This window comes from Drosophila simulans, chromosome X, assembly GCF_016746395.2.
Source record: "Drosophila simulans strain w501 chromosome X, Prin_Dsim_3.1, whole genome shotgun sequence".
In the NCBI taxonomy this organism is placed as follows: Eukaryota; Metazoa; Arthropoda; class Insecta; order Diptera; family Drosophilidae; genus Drosophila; species Drosophila simulans.
In genome coordinates this window covers 19203474-19218720 of record NC_052525.2, presented here as the reverse complement: position 1 = coordinate 19218720, position 15247 = coordinate 19203474, and the positions used below count along the sequence as shown (strand labels likewise).

The window sequence follows — 15247 nt, the reverse complement described above, 5'->3', positions numbered from 1 at the left end:
TTGGGAGTTCCTAAATAATAAATTGTTGATCAGACGGAATTAATTGTTAAATAATTTCAACTCCATTATAAAAATTTCACATATTTTGTTTTGAAAAACATTAGCTCCATATTAAATTAAAACAATGAGCTTAAAATGTTATTTATCACTTATAATTTATAAAAAATGTTGCTTTTGGCAACAACAGCAAGAAGAAAATCATATTAGCTTAATAAATAGAATTTGTACATCAAATTAAATTGTTTGAAATTTTCAACAAATGATAGTGCGTAGATCATTAACCATTGATTAAAGAGCATATGTCCTTCATACCGAATCAGATCAGACATTATTCTTATATATTAAATATGCTATATCAGAAACATAAATTTCGTACCGCTTAAAAATTATTGTACCACATTGCGTATATAGATAACTACCAATCCATGCAACACCCAATGATTAAAAGGCTTCCACCTGCGTATCATATCAGATATTATATGCATAATACAGAACTAGGACTTTGCTACGTCTATGGTTCAGATGGAGTTGGGCAACTGGCAGGCGCGCACAGCCACAAGCTGCAGCAGAACGAAGATTGGCGAGAAGACCTCCGAGTACTCGAGGCCCGTCTTGCTGGATAGCTTCAGGCAGAGCAGGTACTTGAAGATGGCGATGAGCACCAGGAAATACGTGCTCCACATGAAGCGATGCAGGGCTTTGCGCTTGTTGTTCGAGTCCAGGTACATGCGAATGCCCACAATGACGCAGAAGTACGCGTTGCAGATGTCGATGAAGAACAGGGGGCTGAAAACGGTGAACCAGTCGCCCATGGGCTCCGGGAGTATGCCGCCGGGTCCGGCCCTGGCCTGCAGATGGAGCTTGACGGCCAGCGTGATGGTGAACACAAGCAAGCCGCACAGGTTGACCAGGATCTCGAACTCGGTGAGCCCCAGCCAGCGCACCAGCTCCGAGAGTTTGAACATGCTACTGCCTGGCCTTCGCCTTGCCTCGGAACTGGCCCAGGGACTGGGCTTGCGTCTGGGACTGCGACGGTTGCGGCACGACGATGTCGAAGAGACTGTTATTGGAGATCTTGATGTGCAGGGCCGAGTTGTTGCGCTGGCGGAAGGTTATGTCCTCGGCATCGCACAGAGGGTGCAGTTCGTCCACCAACTGAACGGTGGAGGTGTTGATGGCGTAGCTGAGGGCGCCTTCAGAATTCTGGACGAGGCGCAGGGCGATATTGAGGCCGCGGGTGACGGAGAAGCCCATGCAATGCAGAAAGATCTCGTGGACCCCGGAGTTGATCAGCTCCTCGCAGCGGCGCTGCTGGGCCTGTTAAGGAGATGGACTCGGTCACTTAGCACTCGGGCGATTCACCATCCAGCATGAGTTCAGTTCTACTTGCCTTGAAGTCTGTCTTGCTGGTGATGTAGATGTTGTGGCGGTCGCTGACTGCGGGGCGCGGCGGCTGCTTGCGCACCACTCGGTGGTTCTGTTGTTTGTGGTGTTTGGTGGATCTCGGCTTGGTCCCGTGCTCGGGATGATTGCTTCCCATCATCAACGGCGGAGGAGGCGACTTGTGTTTTCCATTTGCCTGCGCGTGTCGCAGTTTCGGACTCGAGACTCCACTCCGAATCCCACGCTAAGCAACACTGGCCAACAGCTGGGCGATCTGGCAGCCTGGCTCTAGCTGTCACTGTGACAGCTCTCGATAGTTTTGTGCCAGCCCATCGCTATACCTATCGCCAGGCTCGTGAGATTCTCGGCAGTTGAAAATTTTTCGTCGTACTCTCGTAACAACAAAGGTATGTTTTTCGTTTTGGCACCTTATCAAGTACACCAGACCGTAAGCCAAGGCACCGATCGATGCCATCCAAAGCAAGAATTAACTTGGCCGCGCGGCGCCACTTCGCCACTCCAACTCGCAACACTCGCTCACACACACACACACACATACACTAGCGCACTTACACACTTCCGCTGGTGAATTCCTCGGGCAGCAGGAAAAGAAGAAAGAAAAAAGTACAAGTTACATAACTCGCTGATGCACTCGGGGTAGTCATTTCTGTCGGGGTGAGTTGTTTGAGGAGGGGCGGGCCGGGTCTGCATCCTCCTGCGTAAGTTGGCCCCACCAAATGGATCCGTAACCGAATGGGCGTACGGATCCCCAGGGTTACATAAGTCACCGCTGTCCACCGAGGGGTTGCAACGGAAAGCGAACAGAAACAGTCCCCTTAACGTAGCCACTTTTTGTAGCCAGAAAGAAAACTCAACTCAAATCAGATCAGATCAAACCCCCTGCACAGCGCGTCCTGGTTCGAGTAACGTTTTGTATTCATGCGTTCAAGTCATTTTTCCATGCAGGCGAATCCGAAAATCCGATACGTTTCAGAGTCGCAATCAGTCAAGAGTTAAGCACAAATCGCCACTAAAAGCTAAAAGGCTAACAAGCTGAATCGCACTGATTCGCACGTAGCCAGCCAAACGGAAGGACTCCTCCGCATCCACAGCAGCAGCAACGGCGAGCAGCACGAACAACATCCACGGATGATAACGTAACGTAGCCGCAACGTTGGAGCAACGCCACCTTCCACATCCACTTCCACCGCAGCGGACATCGCAAACAAGTAAATTACCATTTCTCATTTTATCAAACAGAAATCTGCCAGCCAAGTACCAATCCAATCAAATCGAATCGAATCAAATCAAATCAAATCAAATCGAGTCCAAATCAAATCAAATCAATGCATCCAAATCCAAGTCTGAGTATCAAAATTGCATAAGAGTCGCGTCTGCGCAGTGAAGCATTACTTGTCGCGAGCATTACTTGTCGCCCGTCCACTTGGTTGGAGTTCCGGCTCCCGAATCCGTACCCAATGTCACCCCGATTTTGATTCTGATTCGACCCGGTCAAGGAGCCAGCGCCAGCCAAGTCAAGACACTGCGCGAAAATAATGCTAGATTCTCGATTATCGATTCCTGGTTCTCCATTCAAGATTCTGACACGCGCCAAACCGAACAGAAAAGAATAGAATCGAACCGTACCGAACCGAACCGAAACGCAGGTTCAAAAAAAAGAACAAAAAGCTAACTGATTACAAAGTATACAGATATTGTGTATATAGGTATTTCGTAAACGCGCCTCTGTCAACTGCTCGATTTAACGCGGCACAGTTTCGATTTGCAGATCATCACTACATCCACAACCGACATGTCGGCGGCCCGCCTGCCCTACTATCAGCGGGATCAGGAGGACGGCCACCAGCGGCGCGCCGCACGCGGCCATCAGCGCGGCTACTACGAGCGTGGCTCATTTTCCGGATCCTCCAGACGAGAGCACAGTCGCTACAGTCGCAGCCGTTCGCGTTCCCGCAGTCGCAGCCACTCCGCCGAACGCTTTGGCCAGCGTCGCCGCCACCAGAAGCGGCAGTCATCCCGTTACCATAGAGACCGCGACTCCAGAGATCGTTCCAGAGATCGTTCCAGAGATCGCTCCAGAGATCGCTCTAGGGATCGAGAACGTGATCGCGATAGGGACCACTCAAGGCGCTCTAGCCACTATCGACGCTCGGAATCACCGTCCTCTTCTGACTTTGGCCATGGATCCAACAACAGCCGAAGAGGCCAACATGCATCGTCATCCAGTAAATCGGAGCTAAGCGCCGTACAGAAAGCAGCTGTTGCAGCAGCTGCCGCCACAAATCAGGTCCAGTTGGCTGGCAAGAGCAGTGGCGCGTCCGCGGTGGGCGCCTACTACAACCTGGACACCGACGAGCCCTTTGACAAGGAGCGCATCCACCGCGAGATGGAGCAGAAGCTGCGCGAAGCACTGGCCAGGGAGGGCAAAGTGTATCCGCCGCCAAAGCCGGAGCCACCATCGCATCCTGTCTTCGCCAACGACGGCTCGTTCATGGAGCTGTTTAAGAAGATGCAGGAGGGCCAAAAGCAACAAGCGACCAGCCAGTTAGTGCCGCCAGCGGTCAAGGAAGTCATGCAGCAGCAGTTGGTCCCGCCGGAGACGGCCTCCACAGGGCCTGCACTGCCGGCCATTGCAGTGGGAGCTGCCAGCAGTGCTGCGGCGCCGTACATTGCTGCCGCGGCGGCCGGCAAGCTGGCGCCGCCGCCACCCATCGTGGGACGACGTCGCGGCGGAAAGGTCCTCAAAACTGGCGTAGTGGCCAAGGTGAAGACGCCCAATGAGAGCGACGTGGACCCGAAGGACTTCTGGTCGTTGTACCTGGCCGAGGTCAACAAGTACAAGAGCAACGCCTGCGATACGGACAACGGCAAGCGGCCGCTGGTCAAGTAGTCGCCGAAATAGTCGCGCTTTCCATAGAAACATGAACTTGAACGCAAATAGAGCGAGAAACGTTAACTGTCCAGCCGCAGATTCGATTTCGATTCGACCAATACCCCTGTTCCGCATTCCCGAGACACCATCACCTAGCGATCCCTTCCCGGCCCCTTTGAAAGTTTTGTACACGAAAAGCAGCGAACAGAGATGCGTAGCTTATAGTTTAAGTCGAGGGTGGGCTTATGAGCTGCAAGCGCGAGCAGCGTAATTTGTATTTTTTTCACACGAATCGATATAATATAATATAATATGATATATACCGCTCATTAAGCAACCGCAAACCGAAGAACTAACCTTTGTGATTTATATATCTATCTCTTCCTTCCCGTTTATGCACTGAAATTGTATTTACGTTTGATTTCGATTCGGTTGTGTACCGCCCACCATCCCCATCCCACCCCATTGTGTTCGTCTCTTTCTTTTTCACTTGGACAACGCTCCATCTGTCCCGGTCTTCGCCTTGGTTTACTTTTTGGTTGCCTTACCGTTCCGTTTCGTTATGTTTTTATTTTCGTTTGCCAACTAAAGTCTATATGCAATTTTTCATGTCCAAAAACAAAAGCAGCGACAAATCGTCAGACAGCAGCAACATGTCCGCCTACAAGCTGGAGACCGCCCCGTTCGACCCACGGTTCCCTAACCAGAACGTGACCCGCTACTGCTACCAGTCGTACATCGACTTCCACCGCTGCCAGAAGAAGCGTGGCGAGGACTTCGCGCCCTGCAACTACTTCCAGAAGGTCTACAAGTCGATGTGCCCCAACGCCTGGGTGGAGAAGTGGGACGACCAGCGCGAGAGCGGCACATTCCCCGGCCGCATCTAAGCTGCGTCCGCTAAGCAGCAACACACAGTAAACCCAGCAATCCAGCACCCAAACACACAGGACGCGGTCGATGGACGGACGGAGGTAGAGGAGCGTGGTAACCAGAATCCAGCAATTGCAACAGAGACTAGTTTGTGCTTGTGTTTGTGCTCTCCCCAGCGATGAATGCAGACCATCATCGGCAAATACAACAAATACACGAATGTTCAATTACTTGAATTCTAAACCGATCGTTTGTGTTTCCTCTTGATTCTCGATCCTTGATCCTTGATCCTTGATTCTTGCTCCTGCCGTTGCTGGCCGAACTGGCATCCGAATCAGAACGACGCCACGCCACTGTATTCCGATGTGTTATTATTAATAAACAATTAGACACGAAGAGGCCAGTGTTTGTCATTTGATCCACTTGGTGGTCAGGAGATTCTGTAACTCAAAGAAGAAAAACGCACGTGTGGCCTGCATCGTTTATTTAATATTACTTTTCTGTTTGCTCATTACAAGTTGTTCAATCTTTGGCAGCCCGTCCTCGAGACTTGATTTCATTCGGAAATCGGATTCTTCCTGGTTATAATCGCTTTTGGCCTTTTTGTTATATTAGTTTTTAATTGGATTTCATTAGTGGTGTATACATGTGTGTGCAACTCTTTTATGATTTTCACTACTTTAGTTTGCAGTTATTATTCTTTTGTTTTATATCTTTTTTTAAACCCCTTACTGTTTGCCGAAGTTAAATGCATTATCCTGCGATTAGACATTGCTGTTGAACATTAAAACGACCGGAGGATAGAGTGAGCAACTAATAGGAATCAAAGTATGAGAACAAAATTCGCAAATCTATGCATATTTATAGTAATAGTAATAAATCAACAATTGCGGACGGCAGCCATTCCTAGAAACTAATTGCTAATCAACTTAACAGGAAACTCGAGTTGTATAGGTGTTTGCGATTTGGAAACCAACCGATTCGAGATGGAAGTTCCTGCCCGGCAATGTCCAATCCTCCTTCGAGGAGAAAGAACTGCCCCCCAGTTCTAGTTCCTCCTCTAAACGCGCCACTTTATCTAATTATCTTGTAGTTGTGTCCAGCTAAAAGGGCTTAATCCGTACTGCGGAATGAAAAATACGTGCGTACTTTGAAATGAATTGCAAATTGCTTGGAAACAAAGGAGCATGGAAGACCGCAGGACTTCGTAAAACCAGATGCACGCACTCATTTCGCGCTAGTAAACGGATTAAGCCCCATAGTCAGACCGTTTAAAATGCTTTATATCACTTAAATTGGTATGTTTCATCTAGCATTTATAGCGTGAATTTCTGAAGTTTGTACCGCTGTTTGCATGGATCTAATGTCTTAAAGTATATATATATTTCGAACGCTAATCTTACGGATAACGCTAAGACGGCTGATCGAGCGGATCGTTGGATTCTGACTTGGTCGCGCCCCAAGTGCGAGCCCCTTGCAGCGGATTGTGATTTACTGGCATCGACAATTAAGTGGCTTAGCTTTGGCTCATCCGGCTAACTGGCTAATCCTAGTCCTAGTCTAGATGGCTGCGTCCATTCTAGATGGAATGCACACACCCCCCTCCCCCCTCTCTTATTGTACTTAATAGGTATTGTATTGTATTTTCGCCTGCCTTGAGCCTCCGGGAAACTGCTCTGCATCCGAATGTTTGGAGTTTACAACGTAATGCTATATATATATATCTTGCTAGATAGTGGGCATGGCATGGGCCCCTGCAGCTGGATGCATCCCATTATAATCGTAGAGTTATAACACAGATATGAACCGGATTAGTAATTGCAATTGCCTGGCTAAATACGAAGTGGGAGAAGCTACGAGTACTGCGTTGGATATAGTGTAGTTGCAGGAGTCCCAGGTACCCATGATCCGCCACGACCATGCATCACGCAGCCCATCGCTATGTAGTAGGTATTCCTATCTGTAGTAACATTCGATTAAGTGAAGAGAACAAAAGCGCCCTGCCAGCTTCCTTCCGTGCTGTCCATCATCTTAGACTCTAGCTGTGCACGATGCGATTAATCTTAGTCTAGGCTAACTCGTCCCGCTGATCTGCGGCTGGCACGAGCTCCAAGGCTTCCATGCGAAACCAGCTCCAGATCCGTCGTATATCCTCTGATATTTAAAGCTTCCAATGACCATCCACTCGGCTCTGTGCCACCATTTCCGCTTCCGTTTGTGGTGCGTCCGGCACTTGGTGCCTCGTCTACAAAGTCTACATGCAACCGTACTTGTGTGGGTCCTCCGCCGCCCCCTAGAGCTCCCTGGAGCCCCCAATCCCGTTCAACTTTCCAACCATACGGTTGTGTCCCCCGACCATGGCCACATCCGCGCCCAAGTACCGCAGCCCGTAGCCCCCCTACGGGTATAGTTACATGTAGCTATTGCTTGTTTGTTATCCAATGTCACGGACGATCTCGATCTTGTCGCACAGCTCCGAGTCCGGATCGTGGATGGTGGTGAAGTGCGTGCGGTCGCTCCGGAACGTGTTCCGCTCGTTCGAGCTGCTCTTGATCGATCTCTCCGACGGCGTCTCCGTGCCGCTCAGCTGGATGCGCTTCTGCAGAGCCGACACGAAGTTCTGCAAACGAGAGATCAGGATCAGCTTGGTCTGCTACACTTTACGGGTCTATGGGAGAGCAAACCACTCACCTGCGATATGATGTCACCACGGGCCGTGCGCACCTGGTACAGATAGCGGAACTTGCGCTGCCTGGCCTCCTCGCGCGTCTCCCGGTTGCGGGATTGGGATCGCCGGACGGGAGCGGGGGCGTGGTTGGGTCCCGCCTGCTGCTGGCTGTGCGGCAGATGGGCGCCGTGGGCGTGGCCGGGATGGTTGTGATGCCGCATGTACACCCGCTTGCGGTGATCCACACGCCAGGCGGTAATGAAGCACTGCACCATGATGCTGAGCACGATGGTGACGGGCCAGGCGGCGATCAGGAGGCCACCGTAGCAAGGTGGCGGCGAGGGATGCGGTCGCATGCCGATTATCTGCAGAGAGCAATGTAATTCCATCAATGGTATCCCCACTCTCCAGACCAACTGCACAACTTCACATCGAACCAGCCACTGGTGGACATGTGGAGCAGGCTGACTCACCCAATTGATGGTCTCCAGGCCGTGCGTGAAGAAGTCGATGGCGCTGAGGATCATGGCCGTGCCCACAATGCTGGAGGTGAGAATGGTCACGTACTTCACGCAGCACAAGGTCAGCACGGAGCAGATGACGGCTCCACCCACCACGGCCACATAGATCTCGCGGTACTGCAGTAGGGGAATCGATATAAGCATCTGATGCAAGCAAAAGAGGGAGGAACTTACCCCGAACTCGTTGTCCGGAAAGGTGGCCACGCAGACGGCCATGGCGGCGCCGGAGAGCAGGGCGCCGGCGAAGGCGCTAATGAGGACAGAGGCCACCGGATATGTGGAGCCGAGCACCGCGCCCAGCAAGCCCGCCACAATGGCCAGCGCCGAGTCCGCCGGCTTGCCCAGGAAGGTGATCTGGAAGTCCTGCAGAATGAAGATCCCGTTGGCGCCCACCAGCAGTCCGCTGAGGAAGCCCACGGCGCGCAGACATCGGTAGCCGAGCAGCGCGTACACGATGCCGAACACGGCGAAGATGGCCCACAGGATGGCGGCCAGCGGCTCCGGCGCAGTGGGCGTGCACGTCTGGCCCTCCAGGATGCCCTGCGGGAGGAGGTCACTGGTTATCGGGGGCGTGTCACCGTAATGCGACCAAGGACACGACACACTTATCAAGCAAGGGCCGTGCGCTGACGCCACTACCCGCCCTGCACCACCACCCTGCTCACTTCTGGTCACTGGCTCAACCTACTTTGGGTGGCTCCAAATTGGCCAATTTACAGCCACTTAGCCAACGCACTCAACGGTGGCTGGCATATCCACTTGGCTAACATAAAAACAGGGGATATATCTCCTAAATCTAGTATTAATCATATTAAATCGGTTTGAATCAGCGGGTACTGATTAACTTATAACCTATAAGTTCTGTAATATTTCATATTCAATATTTTCTAATGAAATCACTATAGAATTTATTAGGAGGGGAATGGAATCGTTATAATCCTTCAAGAACTTGATGAAAGGAACTCTCTTTAAAACCCCAATTTGACTAAATATATTTAAAATATGAATCAAGGAAACAAAAGAAACATAGAAACATAAGAATGATACGAAATATAAGCTAAGGATGTACACATTGTACTTAACGGGACTACGGATTGTTTACAGCTGGCGGAGTTTTCCCCTCCCAGGTCCGATTACATGGTGGAATGAAGCCTTCGGGAGCCTGTCAGGGATGCACATGAAGCTCCACATACATTCGCGTCCTCGCAGTGACAAAGCTGTTGACACACAAACCCCACTTATACACATTATACTCGACACTTTGCATATTGTAGTCTCGACTTAACCTAAAAAGCGTGCAAATATGTCGAGGGTTTGGGAAGGGGGTTGATGGACGAGGGCGGGTGCGGGTGCGAGGGGCTGCAGATACGAACCTTGATGAGGAAGGGCCAGTCCAGGTGGGTGGTGCTCATGGAGTCCTCGCTGCCGTAGTCGTACGCCATGTCCGCCGCCACCCTCATTCCGGCGGACTAATTTTTGGCGGACCCTTCTCTGCGGAATCTGCGATCTGGTGTACTCGATGCTCTTGGTCTTGTCCTTGTTGTTCTGGCTCTCGTTCTTTTACACAGCACTGGCGGATTGTCCGCTTCGTCGTGGCGTTGCTTCGTGTTGGTTGCTCTTCACTGGCACAAAAGGACTCCGCATTCCTGCACCGTTCGCAGGGGCATGGTTGGTTACACCTCTGCCAGTACGTACACCTATACTACCTGGCTGGATTGACTGCGAAATAGGGCGTAGCACCTGGATGTCCTTTTGCAGCGAGTGTCAGGCGATCCTGCGGCCAATTTACTGCGGGTACATTGCAGTATTTGCACACATTTTCGCACTGCGACGTGCGATACGGATTCGTTACAATCGGGGCCAAGCCAGAATAGCTTGTGGTACAACAGGAAAACAGTGGAGCAGGCAAACAGTCAGTGTGTCCTGCGGCCACGACAGGGATGGCTACACGTCCACGTCCTCGATGGGGAAGCCTGTCCTCTCTTGCGCTCTCGTGGGCCGCACAGGCATCCAAACAACCCCCGAAGGGCTCGCGCGAAAGCTCCGAAAGCTCAGGAGCCGAAGCTCGACGCCACCACCCATCCTTCGCATCCCTGACCAGGTATACCACATTCCGTTTATACCCTTAACTTAACAGTCACTGCTGCCTTGATGAGCCCATTACAACCATTGCTAAGTGGGTGTCTCAGTTAGGACCAATTGCTGCAATCTTTCCACTGACCAGCAAGATCAGTTGGGAATCCATTATATACATATCCATTGCATACAACATGGTTATCCCCATAAACAAGAAAGCAAAGCTTTCACTCTACTTCCATCATTGGGATAGGGTTTGACTCCTCGGTAGCTTGGACAGCTTTGGGTGTTTGTACATATCGCTACATTCTATCTTTCCAAATGTGGCTGCTACAGAATGCTCCACTTACATACGTGGGCCAATGTGGGCGTGGCCAAAGTTAATCTGAGCGGGAAGAGCGCTTTGCATCTCCTATCCGATGGAGTCTATAGTTCCAGCCGGAAAACCTCTTTCTCCTTAACGAATTTTCGCGTAAATATGATATTTCAAAACTTACTTTTGAGTTGCAAGCCTAGTTTTGAATTATAATGATCCTTAACCTCAATGTAATGACTTTTAACCCAACTAATGCAATTAATTTATCAGATCTTCTACCTTTATATGCTTAAAACACTAACTTTGATGCACTTTGACTTTGAGCTGAAGGTATAAAAATCTTTCAGACTTGCGAACGAACAAATATTACAATACACAAATCATAAATCATAATCATCAAGGAAAACAATGTGTCAATTATTTAGGGTTATGCATTTTACTAGGACGCAAACATATACATAGATGCCGACCATAGACATATGGGGTTACAGAGTTTTGGAATGCGGTTATGCAACGTTGCTATTACACGTTAGTACACTGAAGACAAGCAGCTCCGATTAACAATTAACAGATCTCTCGACGAACCCGATTGGTTTTTATATGTGTGCATATGCATAAATAATATATGTAGGCGGCGAATTGGCCAATACACAATATAATAATAATACGTAAATTTACAACTTATTGTTGAGCTAATCTTCAACACCCGCAAATCGATCGCTCCAATTGCTTTGTGCTAATCATCCGCCATCCGATGTGCGCCATGGAACGCTTATGGCGAACGGATGATGGCCTCGTAGGCGGCGAAGATTATGTTGGCCACCTCCACGGAGCGCGATTTGAGGCTGAGAGTGGCTTCCGGGTTGCCCGGCTGCAGCTTCAGCTCCAGCAGCACCCAAATGTTGTTGGTCAGCTTGAGTGACTGGTAGAGCATGTCCTGGCCCTCGACGTTACGCTTGGCAATGGTGAAGATGTTGTTGGTGGTCATCTTGGAGGCGATGCCGTCGGTGGTGCCAATGACACCGCTCAGGCTGTACTGCAGTTCGTTGGCGGCGGGGATCTCCTTCCAGGTGTTGAGGAACACGCGCTTGTCCAACTGCCCATCCTCGGCGAACAGCACGTTGCCGTGCACCAGGCACGCGAAGTAGAAGATGTCGATGTTGTTCTTCACGGCCACCTGCAAGTTGTTGAGCGGCTCCATGCGCTGAATGGGTCCGTTGGTGCCCAAGGCCATGCTGACCTCGATCGACTGGTTGGGTGGAAGGGGAGCAGCCTGCATGGGCGACGCGGGCACCAGGCCGAAGCTGTTCTTGTTCAGTTGGATGGCGAAGTTAGTCATCGGCTGCATGGCTTTGTTGGTCAGAGTCATGTCCATGAACACTTCGCCGTTGCGGCGTGAGAACGTTCCTTGTATTTCGAGTCCCTTGCCCTTCTCCGCCGGCAGCCATGTGACCTTGGGAATCTGAACACCCACCGATAGCGCTGCTCCGCCCAGTCCGAAAATGTCGCCTAGCAGGCTGGTGGCACCGCCGGGAGCCGCCTCTGCTGGCGGGCCACCGAGGAGTATGTCAAGACCGCCGCCCAGAAGGTCCACATTGCTGGTGGCTGCCGGAGCAGATGGCATGGCGGGTGCGTTGATATCCATGGAGAGCAGATCGCCAATGAGCGACTCCTGGTTGGGAATGACCATTGCCTCGGAGCCGGCTGCGTTTTCTGCTTGCTCTGCACCAGCTACAGATCCAGCGGCTCGGTTGGGGAGCGACTTGCGCACACCGGCTCCGCGACCCTCCACGAACGCGGTGGGAGGCTTATGATAGACGCTGGCCAGCGAGCTAATGTGGCAGATGAGCTCGTCCAGCAGCGTCGGCTCCAAAAGGTCGGTCTCCTCTGAGATGAGTGGCTTGTCGGCCAGCACCACCTCCTTGGCGGCGGCCGGGTCCGTGGACAGGAGACGCCAGTAGATGAAGCCACGGTCACGCAGATCGGGGTTGTCCGAATCCTGGGTAGCCAACGATAGTACGTGCTGCACCAGCTCCTGGGTGTCCGACGGGCGCTTGAGGAACAACTTAACCACGGCCGTCAGCAGCTGCAACTGCACCTGTGCATTTTCATCCTGGCGAAAGAGAAAATAGTAATTCAAAGGCCTGATAATGTTGGCAAATCCAGAGAAAAACTAACCTGGAATCCTTCAAGGAAGCTGTCAAGCAGCTCGTCAGCGTTGTCAATGCGCTCTGCGTACTCGCCAATGATCCAAACCATCGATGCTCGCGCCTCCGGCTCGTCCAGAGTGTCCAGGTTCTCGCACAGCGTGCTAATAATGCTCTCGTACTTGTTGGGGTACTTGCGGAAGATGTCCTTGATGACCACAATGGCCTCCTGCACCACGTAGTTGACCTTGGTCTGGATGAGATCAAGCAGCGTGGACACGCAGCGTTCGGCAGAAGGCTCCACCTTAATGGCGCATCGCCCGATGGCGCGGACTGCCTTGCGCACAAAGTCCACGTCCACCTCGGTGGCATACTCCTTCAGCTCGCTAAGCACCTGGGCGATGTTGCTCTGGTTGGCCAGGCGGATCATGATGTCTAGCTTCTCCAGTTTCACGTAGATGGGATCGTTGTATTTCACGAAGAACACCTTCATTTCGTGCTTGAGAATGTCTGGTCGCTTCTGGACAATCAGATTGATGTTGCGCAGGGCCACATACTGCACCTCCGGCTCTGAGGAGAGCAACGTGACCAATGGCGGAGCCAGCTTCTTGGTGAGTGTGGCGCAAAAGTCGCTGTCGCTGGACAACATCTCGAGCAACTTCATCAGCACCTTGACGGCGCTCAGAACGACGGCGGCGTTGGCGTGAGCCAGACGCGGAGTGATTCGCTCGCAGATGGACTGCGCCTCGCGCTCATCCTTCGGGCTGTAGTTGGCCAGCGAGTCCAGGATAAAGACCTGACCCCACTCGGTGCACTCGTTGAGCGCCGTCAGCAGCTTATTAATGGTGACCGAGTTCATCTCCACGAGGGGCTGACCGGACTGACTGGCTTCGTTAATCTCGCTCAGAGCGGCCACCGCATTGGCCACTACCATGGGATTCGAGTCGGATAGCAGATCCTTCAGCTGATCCAGGAAGCCTTGGTCCTCCACCATTGTGGCCGAAATGTCGTACAGCTTGGCTACGCACACGGCGGCCGTCTTGCGCACATACGGATCCTCGTCCTTTAGGCACTTGCGCAGCGGCTCGCACAGGTACTCGGTGATCTTGTCCACCCGAATGCAGCCCATGGTGCGCACGGCCAGCGCTCGGATCAGCGGATTGGAGTCCTCGCAGTCCTTCACGAACGTATTCACCGCCATGATGGCCATGTCCGGCTGCGATTTGGCGTAGTTCATCAGATAAAGGTAGACCAGCTTCTTCAGCTCGAGGTTGTCCGTCTGCATGCAGTTGACTACGTCCGGGAAGAGGGCGGACACGTCTTTGCCCACGGTCATGCTGGCGATCACCTTCTTCACCGCCTCCTTCTTCTTCTCCTTCTTGTCGTTATTGAGCTCCGACTTGAGCTCGAAGATCTCGCCCTTCTTGGTGGTGGTGAAGTACTTGGAATCAGTCATCGTGGCTGCTGCTCCTAGCTGCGTACTGAAATTTGAATCGAGATCGAGTTTAGAGAGAGGAACGCAGAGTTTCCGGCACAAGAACAGCGATTATTGATTGTAATCCCCCTCACAACGCACCACCTCTTGGGGGCGGAATCACCAGAATACCAACACATTCGCCCCTATCGCAGCTTGAACACGTCTCAAAAGGGGCCCGATTTTCGGGATGACTCAGAACTGGCCAGCGGAAAAGAAACCCCCAAGTGGGCTGCCCCTATGCCAACTTAGGAAGACTTCTGCAAACGCAGCTTGCTTTTAATTACCTTTCAAATAGTTAATTTTCGGGCACAAAAATTTGTTAGCTTTTCTCTTCTCTCTGCAATTAGTGCGACCGTTTGCAGGGGAGTGACTTGTCGAAGCGCTGGTATTTTTCTCTTTAGTATTTTGTTAAATCGATTAGTTTTTCCGATTGTATCGCCTTTTTCGTACACTGATGTTTTGTGTACTTATCGAAATATTTTTAAATAAGTGCGTGAATTAAATCCTTTTTTATTTTTTGGTGGCTCTGATCAAGGTCAGCAATTCCTACTTGTGAGAGAGCTCAGTTTAATAAAATCGTGCAGAAGATTTTTCCAGATATAATAATGACAGCCGATGAAGTGAAGTCGACGCTCTCACTAGAGAGCAATATAGCGAATTAGAGTGAGATGACTATATTACATCTGAAAAGTAACGGAACGAGAAAGCAACAGGCTATCTTATTTATTTATAATAACGTTATTAAACATTTAATTTTTCTTTATATTTAAAAAACATTTATGTGATTGATATCAATGTTTTTTTCCAATATTAAAGGAGAATGAAAGCAAGACGGCAGTAACATGAATTAGAATATTTATTTCAATAAAATGGGTTCCTTTAAGTCTAAAAGGAAA

The 15247-nt window shown here is 50.8% G+C and overlaps 6 protein-coding genes across 11 annotated transcripts; 2 read left to right on the top strand and 4 right to left on the bottom strand.

Annotated features, from left to right (window-relative positions):
- Positions 1-298: 298 nt before the first annotated feature.
- Positions 299-965, bottom strand: LOC6726477 (transmembrane protein 203). The gene has a single exon (XM_039298034.2). The coding sequence runs from the start codon at positions 963-965 to the stop codon at positions 519-521; it is 447 nt and encodes a 148-aa protein (XP_039153968.1). The 3' UTR covers positions 299-518.
- On the bottom strand, positions 734-1585 carry LOC27207586 (ribonuclease P protein subunit p20). Its single transcript, XM_016183270.3, has 2 exons — positions 1391-1585; positions 734-1317 (listed from the first exon to the last, which is right to left on the bottom strand). Exons 1-2 carry the CDS (start codon positions 1541-1543, stop codon positions 967-969), a joined length of 504 nt encoding a protein of 167 aa, XP_016040094.1. The 5' UTR covers positions 1544-1585; the 3' UTR covers positions 734-966.
- Positions 1586-1668: 83 nt separating this feature from the next.
- LOC27206334 (cytochrome c oxidase subunit 6B1) lies at positions 1669-5389 on the top strand. Of its 5 annotated transcripts, none has more exons than XM_016172348.3 (2): positions 1669-1790; positions 4905-5389. In XM_016172348.3, the coding sequence occupies exon 2, from the start codon at positions 4930-4932 to the stop codon at positions 5161-5163; it is 234 nt and encodes a 77-aa protein (XP_016040088.1). In that variant the 5' UTR covers positions 1669-1790; positions 4905-4929; the 3' UTR covers positions 5164-5389. The 5 variants fall into 5 exon arrangements, with proteins under 5 accessions (XP_016040088.1, XP_016040087.1, XP_016040086.1 ...); XM_016172347.3 differs by having other exon boundaries at positions 4902-5389; XM_016172346.3 differs by having other exon boundaries at positions 1674-1790; positions 4868-5389.
- Positions 2472-4625, top strand: LOC27207981 (arginine/serine-rich coiled-coil protein 2). 2 transcript variants are annotated; one of them, XM_016183608.2, is made up of 2 exons: positions 2472-2612; positions 3173-4625. In XM_016183608.2, exon 2 carries the CDS (start codon positions 3197-3199, stop codon positions 4292-4294), a length of 1098 nt encoding a protein of 365 aa, XP_016040090.1. In that variant the 5' UTR covers positions 2472-2612; positions 3173-3196; the 3' UTR covers positions 4295-4625. The 2 variants fall into 2 exon arrangements, with proteins under 2 accessions (XP_016040090.1, XP_016040091.1); XM_016183609.2 differs by having other exon boundaries at positions 2473-2612; positions 3160-4625.
- A 498-nt stretch (positions 5390-5887) lies between the features above and the next one.
- LOC27208604 (transmembrane protein 198) lies at positions 5888-10314 on the bottom strand. Its single transcript, XM_039298033.2, has 5 exons — positions 9709-10314; positions 8510-8875; positions 8288-8452; positions 7838-8179; positions 5888-7766 (listed from the first exon to the last, which is right to left on the bottom strand). Exons 1-5 carry the CDS (start codon positions 9793-9795, stop codon positions 7581-7583), a joined length of 1146 nt encoding a protein of 381 aa, XP_039153967.1. The 5' UTR covers positions 9796-10314; the 3' UTR covers positions 5888-7580.
- An 830-nt stretch (positions 10315-11144) lies between these two features.
- Positions 11145-14787, bottom strand: LOC27207490 (AP-1 complex subunit beta-1). Its single transcript, XM_016183170.3, has 3 exons — positions 14636-14787; positions 12906-14355; positions 11145-12840 (listed from the first exon to the last, which is right to left on the bottom strand). Exons 2-3 carry the CDS (start codon positions 14328-14330, stop codon positions 11500-11502), a joined length of 2766 nt encoding a protein of 921 aa, XP_016040083.1. The 5' UTR covers positions 14331-14355; positions 14636-14787; the 3' UTR covers positions 11145-11499.
- Between the last annotated feature and the right edge of the window lie 460 nt (positions 14788-15247).

Bases quoted from the DNA above. Each gene is read 5' to 3' on its own strand.
- LOC6726477 (XM_039298034.2), bottom strand. From the start codon at position 965: ATGTTCAAACTCTCGGAGCTGGTGCGCTGGCTGGGGCTCACCGAGTTC.
- LOC27207586 (XM_016183270.3), bottom strand. From the start codon at position 1,543: ATGATGGGAAGCAATCATCCCGAGCACGGGACCAAGCCGAGATCCACC. The intron at 1,318-1,390 runs GCAAGTAGAACT...TCTCCTTAACAG, and splicing joins CCAGCAAGACAGACTTCAAG to GCCCAGCAGCGCCGCTGCGA.
- LOC27207981 (XM_016183608.2), top strand. From the start codon at position 3,197: ATGTCGGCGGCCCGCCTGCCCTACTATCAGCGGGATCAGGAGGACGGC.
- LOC27206334 (XM_016172346.3), top strand. From the start codon at position 4,873: ATGCAATTTTTCATGTCCAAAAACAAAAGCAGCGACAAATCGTCAGAC.
- LOC27208604 (XM_039298033.2), bottom strand. From the start codon at position 9,795: ATGAGGGTGGCGGCGGACATGGCGTACGACTACGGCAGCGAGGACTCC. The intron at 8,180-8,287 runs GTGAGTCAGCCT...TGCTCTCTGCAG, and splicing joins GCCTGGAGACCATCAATTGG to ATAATCGGCATGCGACCGCA. The intron at 7,767-7,837 runs GTGAGTGGTTTG...TCTCGTTTGCAG, and splicing joins GTGGTGACATCATATCGCAG to AACTTCGTGTCGGCTCTGCA.
- LOC27207490 (XM_016183170.3), bottom strand. From the start codon at position 14,330: ATGACTGATTCCAAGTACTTCACCACCACCAAGAAGGGCGAGATCTTC. The intron at 12,841-12,905 runs GTTAGTTTTTCT...CTCTTTCGCCAG, and splicing joins GCTTCCTTGAAGGATTCCAG to GATGAAAATGCACAGGTGCA.